The sequence below is a fragment of the Lasioglossum baleicum genome, chromosome 16 (assembly GCF_051020765.1).
Source record: "Lasioglossum baleicum chromosome 16, iyLasBale1, whole genome shotgun sequence".
NCBI lineage: Eukaryota > Metazoa > Arthropoda > Insecta > Hymenoptera > Halictidae > Lasioglossum > Lasioglossum baleicum.
The window spans coordinates 950,819-965,559 of record NC_134944.1 but is presented as its reverse complement, the minus strand read 5'-3'; the positions used below and the strand labels follow the sequence as shown (position 1 = coordinate 965,559).

The following is a 14,741-nucleotide window of genomic DNA, read 5'->3' as shown; positions in this document are numbered from 1 at the left end:
ATCATTCTCATCCCCTGTTGAAAGTTCAATAAACGCCTTCGGGTAAATCGGAAGCGTGCGAAACCGCCATCTATAACTGCAGGGGGCACTCCTCAAGATTACGTAACATCCGGAAAGTGGATCAGTGGATCAACAGATCAACTAATTGATTCCTTTAACAGTCTCCGATAATTCCAGAATATTCTCAACGATTTACCCTATAATTTAATTATACTATCGTTATCGATAATTTCCTTGTAAAAATAAATTGCTAACTTTTCAGAATTGATCGCACGACGCACGCGCGAGAGCGACAGCGCGCAGGTCGCACGTCTTTCCCTGCTCGATTGGTGCACCATCTCCAACCGTTTCGCGAACGCATTCTCTGGGCGAAGTCACGCAGTTTTCTGCATTCGTGTATTATAACAGAAAACAGTAAGTACCTGGAAATTTCTCTGTCCCTACGGACTACGTTCTCCCAATGTAAACCTCTGTTTGTGTACCGAAATACGATTGAAATTTTTGTGAATTGAATTTCCACGAAGCCGGCATTAGCGATAAGCAACGTCTGCCATCCAGCAGAACGACAAACCGTCCTTTCCTGTGTGATCTCAGCTCTCGAACGCGCTCGAGCGTTTCGTTTTTGTTTCGCGATTCCGAGATCGACGAGTTTTCCACGATGAAAACCGTCTCGCGAGTAACACTTTGAATTTGAAAGAATTCTTGGAAATTGAAAGCTGCTGATTTGCTCCTTATGTAATACCTAGGAGGGTCAATACCACTCCATTTTTGCTCTATATTACGCTGGCAAAATTATTGATGCATTATTGCCCGACCCGTATCTCATTTTTCTAATGAACAATCCTGTGTTAACAGCTTCGTTATCGTAATCACTCTTTCCAGTCAATTTTAAGCAAATTATATGACGTTACGTTCTGTCTTATTTGTGTATTAATTACTGTTAATTGTTGTCCTGTATGTAGAAAAATAAATTCCCCGAAATATTGTTACATTGTCAGTTTGAAGGCTCGTATTCTAATATGACTTCTTGTAATTATTTTACGTGCAAATTAAATCGATCCTAGAGTAATTGAAATGTTTATTTATAACATTGTTTACAAGCTCGGAACAGATATATATATTTATTATATTATACAATGTCTGTGTGTTCTTGTCGATTATTTTTAGAATCCTTCAGAGCTATTTTTATGTAGAATGTATATGCGTATGTATTGTTTTTAATGTGTTTTATATTATTTTCGCAGATCATGGCTCCTCCGACGTACAGCGACTTAGGCAAAAGCGCCAGAGACGTGTTCGGCCAAGGATACCATTTTGGCTTGATTAAAATCGATGTCAAAACGAAGACTAGCTCCGGAGTAGAATTCTCTAGCGGAGGTGTATCCAATCAGGATACTGGAAAAGTATTCGGTACCTTGGAAACCAAGTATAAGATCAGCGATTATGGGCTAACGTTTAGCGAGAAGTGGAATACCGATAATACACTTGCTACCAATGTTGTTCTTGCTGATAAATTACTGAAGGGTCTCACTCTCGGTTATAGCTGTACTTTCTCGCCACAGACTGGGTAAAATTTGTTGATTTTCTCATCTTGCCAGAACTAAGAAACTATGAAGTTACTTGCAAACTTAAGAATTTAGGTCTGGCTTTGATACTTCTTCTAATTATTGGGTATTTTAAGGTGAAATAAAAAACTGAATTTCTTTATTCAGGCGATGAGCTTTAGTCAATGAAATTTATTCTTTTTGACAAAAGATCATCGAACAAAAGGGAAAATATCTTATTCATTAAGGTTCATTGCTCGAATAAAAAAATTGGGCTCTATTTCACCTTAAAATACCGAAAAAAATTACTTTCTTGCCAACCCACTAGATTTATAAAATAGTAACGTTAAGTGTAAGTGCATATACAGGTACTTGATTCATTTTCTATAGCACATTTCTTCCGATAAAAATAATACTCTGAACGCAACGTTTTCTGAAAATTTCTATAAACAGTAAAACGCGTAAAATTCGCAGTCTAACGACAACCTACGTGTACACACTGACTCTGATAATTAGACTGCGGATCTTTATGCATTTATTAAAATCATTAAGGGAAGAAATAACATTCAGTTTGGTTTCTATCTCTTGCAACAGATGTAGACAATTTTTATTGTGCATGAAGATCCGCAATCTGCTGATAATAATTCGCAGAACAAGAATATAATTATAATGTTATTCTAGGACGAAAACTGGAAAGTTAAACACGTCTTACAAACACGAAAATATTTCTGCGAACGCAGATTTCGATCTCAGCCTTTCGGCTGGTCCTTTGATCAATGCGACAGCAGTTGTAGGATATCAAGGTAATTCTTTACCAACGAGACTATAATCACTTTGATATCGAAAAATATTAAATATTTTTATTGTCTAGATATTTAATATTTTTCATACGCACGCTGCGATGCGCTTCCTTGTAATTCCAATCGAGATTCCCCCCTTTTTATTCCCAATATCCAAGATGTACCAGAAAGAAAGGAATGTAAGATTATAGCACCAGAGATAAAAAGATGTACGAATTAAATGTCGAACGATAAGCTATCTTAATTCTATTACAGGATGGCTCGCTGGTTATCAGGCCTGCTTTGACACGCAAAGGAATAAGCTTACCAAGAACAATTTCGCCCTCGGTTTCACTGCCTCCGATTTCACTCTTCACACAGCGGTGTATGTAACTTTAAAGGTTCTAGATAAACGTATAGAAAAGCGTTACGCACCAAGTTATCATAATCTATTTATTTTCTTAGGGACAATGGGCGCGAGTTCAGCGGTTCCATTTATCACAAGGTGAAGCCAGACTTGCAGGGAGCGATCAATCTCGCTTGGAACTCTAGCAATAACGTCACACAGTTTGGAATCGGCACCAAGTACGATCTGGACAAGGACGCTAGCGTCAGAGCCAAAATAAACTCGCATCTCCAAGTGGGCTTGGGGTACCAACAGAAATTACGCGACGGTCAGTTACGCAGAGTACAAACTTGTGCTTATTTACTTACTACTTACGTACTTTCCAACAATTTACGTACGTATAGCGTTGCTGTATCTCGCTGGAATTATTGTGAAAACATTCTCTTCCAGGCGTGACACTGACGCTGTCCACAAACATCGATGGAAAGAACTTCGGTTCCGGAGGACACAAGATCGGCTTCGCATTAGATCTCCAAGCCTAAACGCGAAGCACCAACACGAAAGGACTTTGACCCACAGAAAACTCTTTCGTGACTTCGCGTCAGAAAGACCAGCATCACTCTACATGCTTCGAATAAAGTATCGCCTATAATTTGTAGATAGGTTTGTCCCAGAAATAGATGCCACCGCGATACCATGCATCTTGGAAACGTTAGTTGAACGATTATTAGTTTCAAGTATACACGAAGTACAGAGTACTACTATCAGTATCTTACGAGCAACACGATTCACAACGTTCAGTGAAGCAGAAGTGTTTTTATTTTCTTCTCTCTCTCTGTCTGTCTCTCGGAAATTTTTTCACACCGAATTCGAACGGTGCAGCCTTCCAGTTCCTGTCGACGATGTTATCACTTTACTAAACCGATAGTAAACTCCATATAGTTGATCCCAGAAAGAAGGCGCAACGCGTACGCTCTTGTAAACCGCACGATTAGCATTAAGATTTGGTTTGTTGTAAAAATTCTCGCATCCAGTGCTGTATAAAATAAATAGCTACGTACGAGGGATTAAATATCGACATCGAGCATGCTCTCGTTTCTCATTTTCAAAACGAAACAATAATGCTGCCAGTAAAGTCTGTGTCTCGCTGCGCGCTCGAACACAATATTCCAGTCATTCTGTGTCTCGTGAATCGTGTGTACATCGATATAAACACAATTATAAACGCTTTCAGTTACAAACAAATTCCATGGTCCTGTTCCGCGGAACGATCGCAGCGAACAAGGTTTGTACTCCTAAGGTTTTGTTCGCTTACGTGTTGAACAAAGTCTAGACGAAGCTTTCACCGAAATAAAGAGAAATTGATTCGATGCGGAGTGCCAACACTTTATTTACAGCAGAACGTTATTACAGCATTTTCTTCGCTAGAATGTTCTTTATATTTAGGGTCACCGTTCAGAGCAATCGGCTCTTTTCATTTTGACGAACAACGGAGAGCAAAAATTCGAATATTCTTTATATACGCTTTTAATATGATTTTGGCGAACAACACGCACGATGCTTGTCAGCTTACGTATCCAAGTGTTTTGATGCGTAGAAAATTGAACACGTTAACTGCGAGATCGTTTGTAATGTACAAGCTTCGTTTACAGCGTTACGATGATCCTTATTGCCTTGGAAGTTGAACGTCCGATACGTGTGTTTATTTAACGAATTAAAAAATTAAAAGGATTTTACATTAATGTACCATCTGGTCCTCCATTGCTTTCGAGATCCATTCCGGCTCGGTCTGAGCGATCTTCTCGATTATTTGGTTGACTTGATAGCAGAGGGACTGTATCTGTTTGTCCCACGTCGGCAAAGTTTCGCGTGCTGCGAGAAATAGAAATTTTTATTAATAATTCTTTCTTCAAAATTGCGTTCACTGATAACTTACTCTCGAAGTGCACGATGGAGTCGATCTGATCTATGTACCCGTTCATTCGACCCTCGGTTATCATTTGGCTGGCGATTTTCTCTGCCTTCGTCGGCGGAATCTCCAGCAAAGCTCCCAACTCTTCGAACGTGATATTATTATACAATTTACTAGCGGATAATAAGTTATGTTCTATAACAGCGCGGTCGAGTATCGTCGACCCTAATCCGTCGATCGTGCATGCTTTTTGGTGAGGTTGCAGCAGGGCTTCGAATTCTTGCAGCTCCGATCGTCGAATGATGCGATCCAAGTACATCTTCTCGAGGATCGAGTAAGCAGGAAGTTGTTGGCAGCGTTCATCCTTAAATAAGGTAGCCAACATGCGGCTCCTTTGTTGTCCTAACGTTCGAATCGTGTTATTTCTCACTGTGTAATCAAAATCTACGCTACGGTGAATCGATTGAATTACCTGCGGAGGCTAGCACTGTACAGATCAACGCGTTTCTGAGCGCGGTCATTCGCTCGTCTTCGTGTATGATAGTTCTGTACGATAGTTCATTGTATCTCTGAGCTGCTTCGATGAACTTCCTTCGGTAGTCCAACACTCTGGCGTAGCACACTTTGTAGTAGATCTGCAGCCGCTCGTTCTTCGATTCAGCCTGAACAAACCAGGAAATAAAGTTGTTAAAGACAACTAATATTCGATTAAAACCTTTAATCAGCTATCGCATACTTGTAGAAGAGACGCTCTGTTTATGAATGCTTCAGCTTGAACTGGGTCATCATCCTCCAGGTAGAGTCGCGCGATTTTAAGGTAGGTTTCTAGCTTATAGTCGACTGTATACTGCCTGCAGATAATAGTTGCAATTAGATACAAGGGAATGCTTAGTAAATCCATATTGCTGTTGCTCACTTTTGCCCTGTCTCCAACGGTATCCCAACTAAAACGTTCGCAGCTTCCCTCCAGTTCTGGTTGCGCTCGTAGATATCCGCCAAGTGTTGCCTTATGCTAGCCACTTGCTCCTCGAAAGAGATGACGCGCGGTTGAATCTCAACAAGCAAAATACTCGATTATAGGCTGCACTACCAGGTACATTCATTTATTTGTAACGGACTTGCTTCTGCGTTCTACTTTCTTAATCGACTACCTTTTAACTACAGCTCTATATTCATCTGTACTATAACATACGCACCTGCGTACCAGAGAACAGAAAACATATCTTACTTTGTCCAATGTGTAGTGTGAAACAGCCTTCGATATCTCGTCGGGCAGAAATGACAACCGAGCACTGACGTCCGTTAGGATTTGCCTCGAGATGACCAGGCTGACATACTCGTTGACGACTGCGAAACGAAACCAGATGCATTATTACGAATGGAAAATATGTTATTGAATAAATCTATGAATAAATATCTGATTTACTTTCGTTCCACACAACCCAATATATATATATATATATATACATTTACGAAGAAAGTTTTCGCGCGTTAATATTTAATATTGTTGTACTTGTTTGGAAAATGTGATCATGTACATTTGTTTAGAAGAAGAATTAACATACTTGCTTCGATAAATATCTTTAAAGCATCAACCAGTTCTTCGCCGGACGATAATATTATTGAGTCCAAGATCGCTCGATACCTGCAAGTGTCATTGTTCAGATTAAATGTTTAGAAGGTTGTGTGGTTAATTTGATTTTCTAGGCTTACTTTTCCGCTTGATCTTTATGAGAGCCACCGGAATACGCTAAATTCGTGAGTTGTTGACGTACAGCAGCTGCCGTCGCCACCATCTTTTCTACATGAATAACAATGAATCAGTCGAGATTGCCTTACGCTGCGGTCACGAACTATGCAAATCAAGACTGAATGCGTACGAAACTTTTGTGTCAACTTCTCTATATATATAATATACAGGGTGTCCCAAAACTCGTGAAAATCCCGAAAGGGGGTGGTTCCCAGTGGTTCCTGAGACCATTCTAAGAGACATTTTCCTTTGCACCAATGTCAACTGCGGCTTTGTTTAGGAGTTATTAACGAAAAACACGGACCAATCAGAGCGCGCCCAGGTGTACATGTATATTTTAGATAAATTTTGCGAATTGTTATAAATATATATAGTGTATAATATTTATATCGCATTTATTTCCAAAAGGAGTACTGTATGTACTTTACATAAATGACATCTGATTGGGTCATTTCACTGGCATTTTCGGTTCCAGCCAAATGATTGGCTGGACCGTGTGACGTCACAGCCTAGCAATTGGCTGCGAGCGATCAGGGACACGGACTAATCAGAGCGTGGTTAGAGTGAGCGGATCCCAGCTTGCCCAATGCCAGTGCTACGTTTAGCGAGACCTGTAGTCTGATTGGTCCGTGTTTTTGGTTTTAGTTTCCGAAAAGGAAACGCAGTGCAAGTGCAGTTGTTTGAAATTATTCGAAAAATCGTCCCTTTCAAGGAAGTACACACATTTTGCACAATCAAATGATAACGATTGTTTAAAATTTTACAGAGCGACCAAAATACTCAATTTTAGCCCAACTTTGTACGTTACTAACTGGTTACTAACGCTAAAAGTTTCTCGCATCGCGTGAAAAGCGCACAATATCTCATCACTGGTTATATCCGGTTCAAGTTGTATCCAGTTGTATCGTTGTATTTATGTTTATCACGTGTAAGAAAGTAAGGTTCAGTGAGGTTATTTCGTGTGTAAAAAACAGTTATTATTTTTGATGAATCGATTTTTCGAAGTGTTCACAATAATCTCATGACCCGCTCAGTGTTCAATAAACAGTAAGTTTCTTTTTGTTACCATTTTTGAAACAGAAGAACGGACAAACAGTACATTTTAAAGAATGTTAACATACGACACTACTTACTTACAAGTACTTACATATGTACAAGCTTCATTAACGCACAGTAAATGTTTATCAATAACCTATTCTCTTAATAAACAGCACTGAATTGTAATATTATTTCTAGAATATGACTCGATATGCAAGAGCGAAGGGATCGAAATCCTCGAACGAGAAAACTCCGAACGAAGCCACGCCATGGCACATGCTAAAACCACAACTCAATGGAAACTCGTCTACGCAAGGTCATACAGAGAAGCCTAAATCAGCAAAAGAGTTGTTGCAAGATAAAGACAAACTCTACTGCGACGTGTGGAATGTGAACAACGATTGGGCAGTATTCGAAGAGAGTACACCAACGGAAACTAAAAAAAAGAAGGAAACATTTGTTACCTCTAACGAAGTCGATTCCCAAAAGAAATCATTGAAGAAAAGAAGAAACATCGATGAGACTGGTACTTCTGCGACCAATTCGAAAAGACCCAAGAAAGATAGAAACTATGTCGAAAGGGATGAAGCAACTACCAAACATGCTAAACTAAATAAGAAGAAGAAACAGAACGAGTCCACGGAAACATCCAAGAAGGATAAAAACTTAGGGCCTAAGCTAGATAATAATTTGGACACTGTCGGCCAAGATCATGCAGAGAAGGATGAAGCAACTCCCAAACATGCTAAACTAAAGAAGAACAAGAAACGGAGTAAACAAAACGATCGCCAGTTTTCGGAAGCATCGATGAACAGCAGCAACGTTTCGCAAACCGTTATAACTGAAGAAAATGTATCAAAAAAGGGTACATTATCTAAACACAATGATAGACAATGGAAGAAGCGTAACGTGGACTCTGAAAGCAGTAACAACAATACAATCGGAAGGAATAAAAACAGTAGATCGAACAATCCCAGCTTTCGTGGGCCCAAGTTCGAGAAACAGAGACCCGGAAGTAACAAGAAGCCTGGAAAGGTTCGAGACGACAAAGAGCACAAGCGCAGGAAACCAGATGTGGACTCGACTAAGCTAACGATCAATGGAATGGAGATAGAAGTGGTGAAGTTCGACGGCTTCCCAATTAAGAAGGAAGACGCAGACAGACTGCGTGAATTAAAACAGAAAATGATCATGAAAGGTATCCCGAAAACGGAGTTAGACGCAGCAATGAAATTGGAAAGGAGGAGAGCGGAGAAAGCGTTGGCGAAGATCAGGAGATGCGTGTGTTTCCACTGTCGCAAGGCGGGACACAATTTATCGGACTGTCCTGAGCTGGGATCGGAGCAGGCGGGCACTGGTATCTGCTTCAAGTGCGGATCTACGGAGCACACGCACTTCGAATGTAAAGTGGCCAAGCCAATGGAGTTCAGATACGCAATGTGTTTCATCTGTCGGGAGCAGGGACACATCGCTAAACAATGTCCCGACAATCCGAGAGGTATCTACCCGCAGGGAGGAAGCTGCAAGTTGTGCGGTGACGTAACACATTTGAAAAAAGACTGTCCGGATTTGGTTAAAGAGAAGGAGGAGAGTACAATTACAGTGAATACGATCACAGGTGGCAATGTAGAGTCTTTGGAAGTAAGTAAACGCTCGGTTCAGGTAGCGGAGAACAAAAGACCGAAGAAAGTGGTGAAATTTTGAACCTGCAATGCGATATTAAATAAATTTCCCTAGGCGAAGGAATAAATAATTGATCGGACTTTACGATATCAGATTTCCGTCTATATACAGCAAAGATATATTTCGAAATGTACAAATATTATTTATACATAGCACATACAATGGTCGTTTTGCAAAACTTGATTCACTTGTTGCGAGTGAAAGTATTTCGCTCTCGAAATCATTTGTTCGAGCTTGTATATATATATATAGTCTGTACAATTTGTATACTTAAAATAGACTTTCAAGTACGAATTCTAAGAATATATAACATATAATTAGATTTGTACCTTTATATTACATTTGTCCTTACGTCCTTATTTGTCCTTGTTAATTGATTAAATAACAGATTAAGAATTGTGTGTCTGTCCATCGTATCATAATAAAAGTAATAAGGAAACGTGTGAAACGGTAAAGATCCGCAGTCTAATTACAAGTGAAATCGTAGATTAATTACAGCTGGTCGAATGCACTGCGCGCCAACATTGTTACCATTATCTTTGGTATGCAGCAATCTCAATTTCGCAAGTTCCCTGCTGAACGATTAAATCAAGAAGTACCAACAACCAGTACGTCCGAGTTTCTTGCTTCTGAATACATTCGAACGAACCGTAAACTCTTGGAAATGTACCTGCTAGGTAGCTTGGGCTTTGTGAGCCGATTCGATGATTTCCTTCAGACACCGACCGAACTCTTCGATTATCAATCTTTGAGACGTATCATCGTCGAACATGTTACGCTCCGCTTCGTCGGCCTGAGCCATTAGACACTGGCACGTTATCTCGACTACTTTGTCGGTCAGGAAGTTGAAGGGTTGTCTGCGAAGAAGAATGTATCAAATACACGTATATAAAATGAATAACTTGCTATATTATAATTGAAGAAGCATACCTTGCGCCAGTGTTAGATATAGCTGGCGGTCTGAAGGCCATTTCGGACAGCTGTAGCTTCGCCTTGTTCAATGTCAGTTGCGTTGTCCTAACTTCTGCCGCTTCTGCAAGATCCTTCAGGGATTTCTTCTCTAAATTCGGTTCCTCCACGTTGCGACACCCTATGCACTTACAATTACCGGAACACGGAATTTTGGCCTGAAATAGTCGTTTAGAAAATTCATAAAAATGTCCTGTCTCTACAAATAAACGATACACACTTCGTAGCATTCGCAATAATTTTTTAAACATCCGCTACGCTTGCAATTACAGCCCTTATTGTGTCTACGGATGTCCTCGCCGGTCTCGCGACCTTTCCCGATCTTCGGGCGAAACGCGTTCGGATTGCGTTCCAAACAGGACTTGATGGCTCGCTGCCTCTCCTCCTCGTTCCCAAGATTGTTCGAGCAATTGTTACAGTTGCACATGTGGCAGAACTCCCCGTTCGCGAAGCAGTCGCAGTATCTATCGTAAAACATAGGTTAATGTCTTTCAATTCGCATAACAAAACAGCGGAGAGTCGACGTTCAATTTTCGAAAGACTAGTTAGAACGATAACAGGTGTACAGTTGAAAAAATTGAACAACGACAGTTCGATTACATATACTCACAGTTTAAGACACTGCGACTTTGTACAATTACACGGTTTCCTCGGTCTGATGCCGTTAGGCTCGACGCTGGTGTAGGACCTCTGGGAGCCCTTGTTTTCTATAACGGGTCCTACGGATAAATTTCCTGTTGAGGCTTGCGAGTTTTGCGTACTGCCCAGCAGACTGGGCGTAGCTTGCTGGGACTTGATCTTCGCGTCGTCCGTCGTCTGTGTTAGGAATTAGGGATTACTTCTCGTACCGGTAGAATTTTCATTCTGTTTGAAATATACCGAACCTGTTGCTGAATGTATTGAGCTGGTAGAACTACGATATTTCCCACGTTCGAGTTGGTCGAGAGAACTGCCTGTCCAGATGCTAATTGGCTCAACGCAGACGCTGGAATAGCTACGGTGTTCTTTGACTGGTTGCCGCCCACCGTAGCGGTTGCAGGGATCAGCAATCTCTGACCGCTACTGGTTAACGTGGCCTTCGGTGCAACTGTCCGTAACGACTGGTTACTAGTGTTCAACGGAACCACCTGTATCAACATATCGAAGCAAGTAAATGGTACAGTCTTTAGCACAGTAAACATGCTTTCTTTATCAATCGCACGAACCTTGACAATCTGCTGCTGGCCTCCGATCTTCTGACTGACGCCAACGGTCTGCAAAGTGGTCTGCGACTTTGCTTTACCCACAGTGACAACATTCGTGGTCCCCGACGAAGGAGTACTAACTAGCCTGACGTATTGCACCTTGAAGAAGATTCAGTTGTGCGTTATTCTTACCGAATTGCAACCAGAGGTGAATATCACTTACTTGTCTTCCAGGCATCTGTATCTGATGCACTTGGTTAGATCCGGTCACGATATTCTGATTAGCCGGTATCCTGATAACTTGTCCGCTTCCGAGCACAGTTCCGGGTTTCAGAGAGCTCTGTTAAATAATACGCGTTATATATTTGCATAATATTATGCATTATAATACGAAGAAAGCGAAGCAGAAACGAGACGGAACAAGATAACTCAGCTAACCTGCCGTATAATCACTTTCTGAGGGCTCTGCTGCACCGACGGTTTGTTGGCGGATGGAAACGTAGACTGCTGACTCGAAATAGCTGAAGCTTTCAGTTGCGAACCTAACGTTGGAGCCGGTAATATCTTCGTGGGAGATTTGATCGTGCTGCTTGGGACTATGGTCATCTTCGAGGGCTGCGCGCTCGACGACTGCATCAACTTGTTCACAATTATTCCCTTGGAGAAGAAAAGGGAACGATAACGCATTAGTTCTAATTAACACTTTACTTACCAGAAGCCTATATTAATAGGATTTTCAATAATTGAGCTGTAGCAAAGGAAAGCATAGACATTTTCTTTCACATTACAATCTTAAAGAATCTCTACGATCATTACAATCTCTAAATTTAAACTTGAAATCTCCCCTTAATTTAAACTTGAAATTTCACTTGAGGATGACTTGTTTGTTCACAATGAAAATTTCTGTCGCTATTGGAAGTTCCATTAAAAAGTGTTTACCACAGATTTTTCAAAATTATGCAATAATCACTGGTCAGTAATGTGTTAATCATTATCCTTTAGATAGATTTGAGAATACTCACTTGTTTCTGAGACGACGAAGGCAAGATGTGTTGGATTTTGTTAGTGGAAAGCAGTCCCATTTGCTGCGCTTGCGCCAGCGTTATGGTTTTCGTCGGACTGGTGACATCCTGATTGGAGACACTGTTGTTCAGAAACTTTATCGCCTGCTGATTCTCGCTCTGCGAACTGGTAATGAGGACTTGCCCCGACTGCGTTTGATTTCCAGCTAGTATCATTTTCGTGTACACCTAAAATATGTAAGAATTATATTTTCGATGTTCAATCAATTCTTTATACAAATGCTAATCTTACGTTACGGTTCTGTGGAGTGCTCTGCGCTGTCCGTTTGACAGCAGACTGGACCGTCTTGGCATTAACGTTTCCTAGCGTGATGCTCCCTGAATGGCTGGTGGCCATCACTGGTTTACCAGACTGTGCGGATCGTAATTGAACTATGTTACCATCGGCTGACTTTGCTATGAGCGTCTGTGCCAGCGACTGCAGTTGACCAGCTGACGCGGATGACGGGTGAGAGATTTTTAGGATCTGGCTGGTGCCTTGACCGCCAGCCGGAGAGACTATCATAATCGACTGACTCTGCGTCGTAGAGCCAACGTTCGATTTTACCTATTACAGAATGAAAAAGCGTAATGTTATAGCGGCAAGAATGCTCGTTCAAATAGAACATCGTTCCATACCTGTACAGTAGACGCAGGAAGCCTCTGCAGCGTCGGCTTCGTTTGAAACACGATATTTTGATTAATCTGATTCGCTGTTGTATAAATAATATGTTCCTCTTGAGCTTGGTTGGAAACCTCATGCATTTCCACGTCAGGTACAATTGTGTCAGTCTCGATATTCCGTTCGACTATTATGTGCTCTTCGTCTGTCGTTATCACTTCCTCCGCATTCATGCATTCCAATTCGGCTTGAATATTAGCGAATGCTTCAAAGTCGTTGCTCGAATATTGCTCGCTGTTATGCGACAGACTTAATGCGCTCAAGTCAACGTCGCCGAGGGTACGCGAGTCTAGAGCCAGCGGCTCGACCAAAGTTCTGGTGCTTTGCCCTTTATTTCCAGACATGGTTACCGTCCTGGACAAAATATTATAATCTCGTTAGAACAAAACCGGTATTTTAACATTGATTTCTTGAGATACATCTGATCGTTGCAAAAGTGGTTCGCAAGGAACACAGTTTCTCGAGTTGTTCAGGTAGAAACGAATTACATAACTCGGTGGATATTCAACGGAAGCTTGCTGCTCCGCTCTAGCATAAAACGTTAAATGATAAAGTTTAAGTGAACGTAAGATCGTTCGATGTTCCAACAGTTCATGATAAACAACATTCGTACTCCATACATACGCAGGTTAGAAATTTAAGTGTCGCGAATGGTCTTTGCGCAAAGCTGGAAACATCGAGAATTCTTGCATGAGAAGAAAGCATCCCGCGTCGGCGGCGAGATGCAAAAGAATTTACGGGATGACGGGCGAACGAAATAAATCGGTGAGAATTTAAAAATTCAAATCTCTCGGAAGTGAGAGAACGCGTTCCTCTGGTGCGAGGGGCGATTCGTCTGGCCGAAACATGCGTTCGACGACACGAGGATTAGGTGAAGTTCGGACTTTTGAAAATTGGAATGAGAAAATTTGAATAATGACGAAAAATTCGAAAGATCACTTAGGAACATTAGCGCCAATTATCGCTCGAACGCGCCATTTTCCGTGAACCGAACTTTCGTCTGCATTTTTCGGCTCTAAATGAAACTACATTATTCAGACATCGAAGGATTACGTGAAAGGGATTGCTGAACGTGTTAACGAATAATAGAAAAGAAGGTTCGCGGCGAGTTCCATTTGATAATCGTGTAAAATCGAACTTAACCTATAACCGATCGGTTCGTATCGGGTACGTACAGTGCTGAGTGGGGGCGTGCCACGAAGCTTATTTCAATCGTGATAGCTTTTTTTGCAAAACCTCTGAACACGTACTTCACTGATTTAAATCGAATTGAAACCGTCTGACGATTAATATCAAACGCTTACCTGGGTGTTCCCTTGATAGCTCGAATTTGTTCAAAATCACGCGCCCACCATTGCTGTCCCACAGTGCACTACGCTACGCATCGCTGTGTACTTTGTACAAACAGACCCAAAGGTCGTTTCTCATTAAAATCTCCAGCGATTAGAAGAACGAGACGCTCTTTAACTCGTAGGAATTGAACTACTTTTGGTATACGATCCGTCGAAGGTCAACTCTATCGATCGAACGTCGCGCTAAGATTCAACAATAGTTTCACGCACTTTGCGAATTTCGATTTCGCCATTTCCGCTCCTCCGCGCTCAAACTCAAACTTCAAACACGTCGGTCCCACAACGCCCTCTTTGGCCAATAAAATGGCAAGTGAGAGCATGCAGTGATGGCAGAAATGCGCAACATTTCACACGCATGCGCGATAAACAGTACCGTATCTATTTATGTAAGGTAACAGTGGGTAGCAGACACGGACCAGGTAGCACGGTAGCAGAGCCCTG

At 41.4% G+C, this 14,741-nt stretch overlaps 4 protein-coding genes across 6 annotated transcripts; 2 read left to right on the top strand and 2 right to left on the bottom strand.

The window, feature by feature from the left end:
• The first annotated feature begins 255 nt into the window (after nucleotides 1-255).
• Nucleotides 256-4,039, top strand: LOC143217206 (voltage-dependent anion-selective channel). Its single transcript, XM_076441157.1, has 6 exons — nucleotides 256-414; nucleotides 1,245-1,567; nucleotides 2,226-2,347; nucleotides 2,600-2,708; nucleotides 2,789-2,997; nucleotides 3,120-4,039. Exons 2-6 carry the CDS (start codon nucleotides 1,248-1,250, stop codon nucleotides 3,209-3,211), a joined length of 852 nt encoding a protein of 283 aa, XP_076297272.1. The 5' UTR covers nucleotides 256-414; nucleotides 1,245-1,247; the 3' UTR covers nucleotides 3,212-4,039.
• On the bottom strand, nucleotides 4,035-6,382 carry Csn4 (COP9 signalosome subunit 4). Its single transcript, XM_076441148.1, has 8 exons — nucleotides 6,295-6,382; nucleotides 6,147-6,226; nucleotides 5,810-5,928; nucleotides 5,498-5,634; nucleotides 5,318-5,432; nucleotides 5,054-5,243; nucleotides 4,606-4,983; nucleotides 4,035-4,541 (listed from the first exon to the last, which is right to left on the bottom strand). The coding sequence occupies exons 1-8, from the start codon at nucleotides 6,375-6,377 to the stop codon at nucleotides 4,408-4,410; spliced, it is 1,236 nt and encodes a 411-aa protein (XP_076297263.1). The 5' UTR covers nucleotides 6,378-6,382; the 3' UTR covers nucleotides 4,035-4,407.
• A 590-nt stretch (nucleotides 6,383-6,972) lies between these two features.
• LOC143217199 (uncharacterized) lies at nucleotides 6,973-9,107 on the top strand. Its single transcript, XM_076441146.1, has 2 exons — nucleotides 6,973-7,378; nucleotides 7,568-9,107. The coding sequence occupies exon 2, from the start codon at nucleotides 7,571-7,573 to the stop codon at nucleotides 9,071-9,073; it is 1,503 nt and encodes a 500-aa protein (XP_076297261.1). The 5' UTR covers nucleotides 6,973-7,378; nucleotides 7,568-7,570; the 3' UTR covers nucleotides 9,074-9,107.
• A 34-nt stretch (nucleotides 9,108-9,141) lies between these two features.
• Nucleotides 9,142-14,596, bottom strand: LOC143217196 (protein lin-54 homolog). 3 transcript variants are annotated; one of them, XM_076441141.1, is made up of 12 exons: nucleotides 14,253-14,596; nucleotides 12,906-13,302; nucleotides 12,520-12,834; nucleotides 12,228-12,455; nucleotides 11,644-11,844; nucleotides 11,429-11,545; nucleotides 11,227-11,364; nucleotides 10,906-11,148; nucleotides 10,632-10,837; nucleotides 10,242-10,485; nucleotides 9,983-10,179; nucleotides 9,142-9,909 (listed from the first exon to the last, which is right to left on the bottom strand). In XM_076441141.1, the coding sequence occupies exons 2-12, from the start codon at nucleotides 13,290-13,292 to the stop codon at nucleotides 9,726-9,728; spliced, it is 2,460 nt and encodes an 819-aa protein (XP_076297256.1). In that variant the 5' UTR covers nucleotides 13,293-13,302; nucleotides 14,253-14,596; the 3' UTR covers nucleotides 9,142-9,725. The 3 variants fall into 3 exon arrangements, with proteins under 3 accessions (XP_076297256.1, XP_076297254.1, XP_076297255.1); XM_076441139.1 differs by having other exon boundaries at nucleotides 11,644-11,862; nucleotides 14,253-14,595; XM_076441140.1 differs by lacking the exon at nucleotides 14,253-14,596 and adding an exon at nucleotides 13,573-14,053 and having other exon boundaries at nucleotides 11,644-11,862.
• Nucleotides 14,597-14,741: the final 145 nt, after the last annotated feature.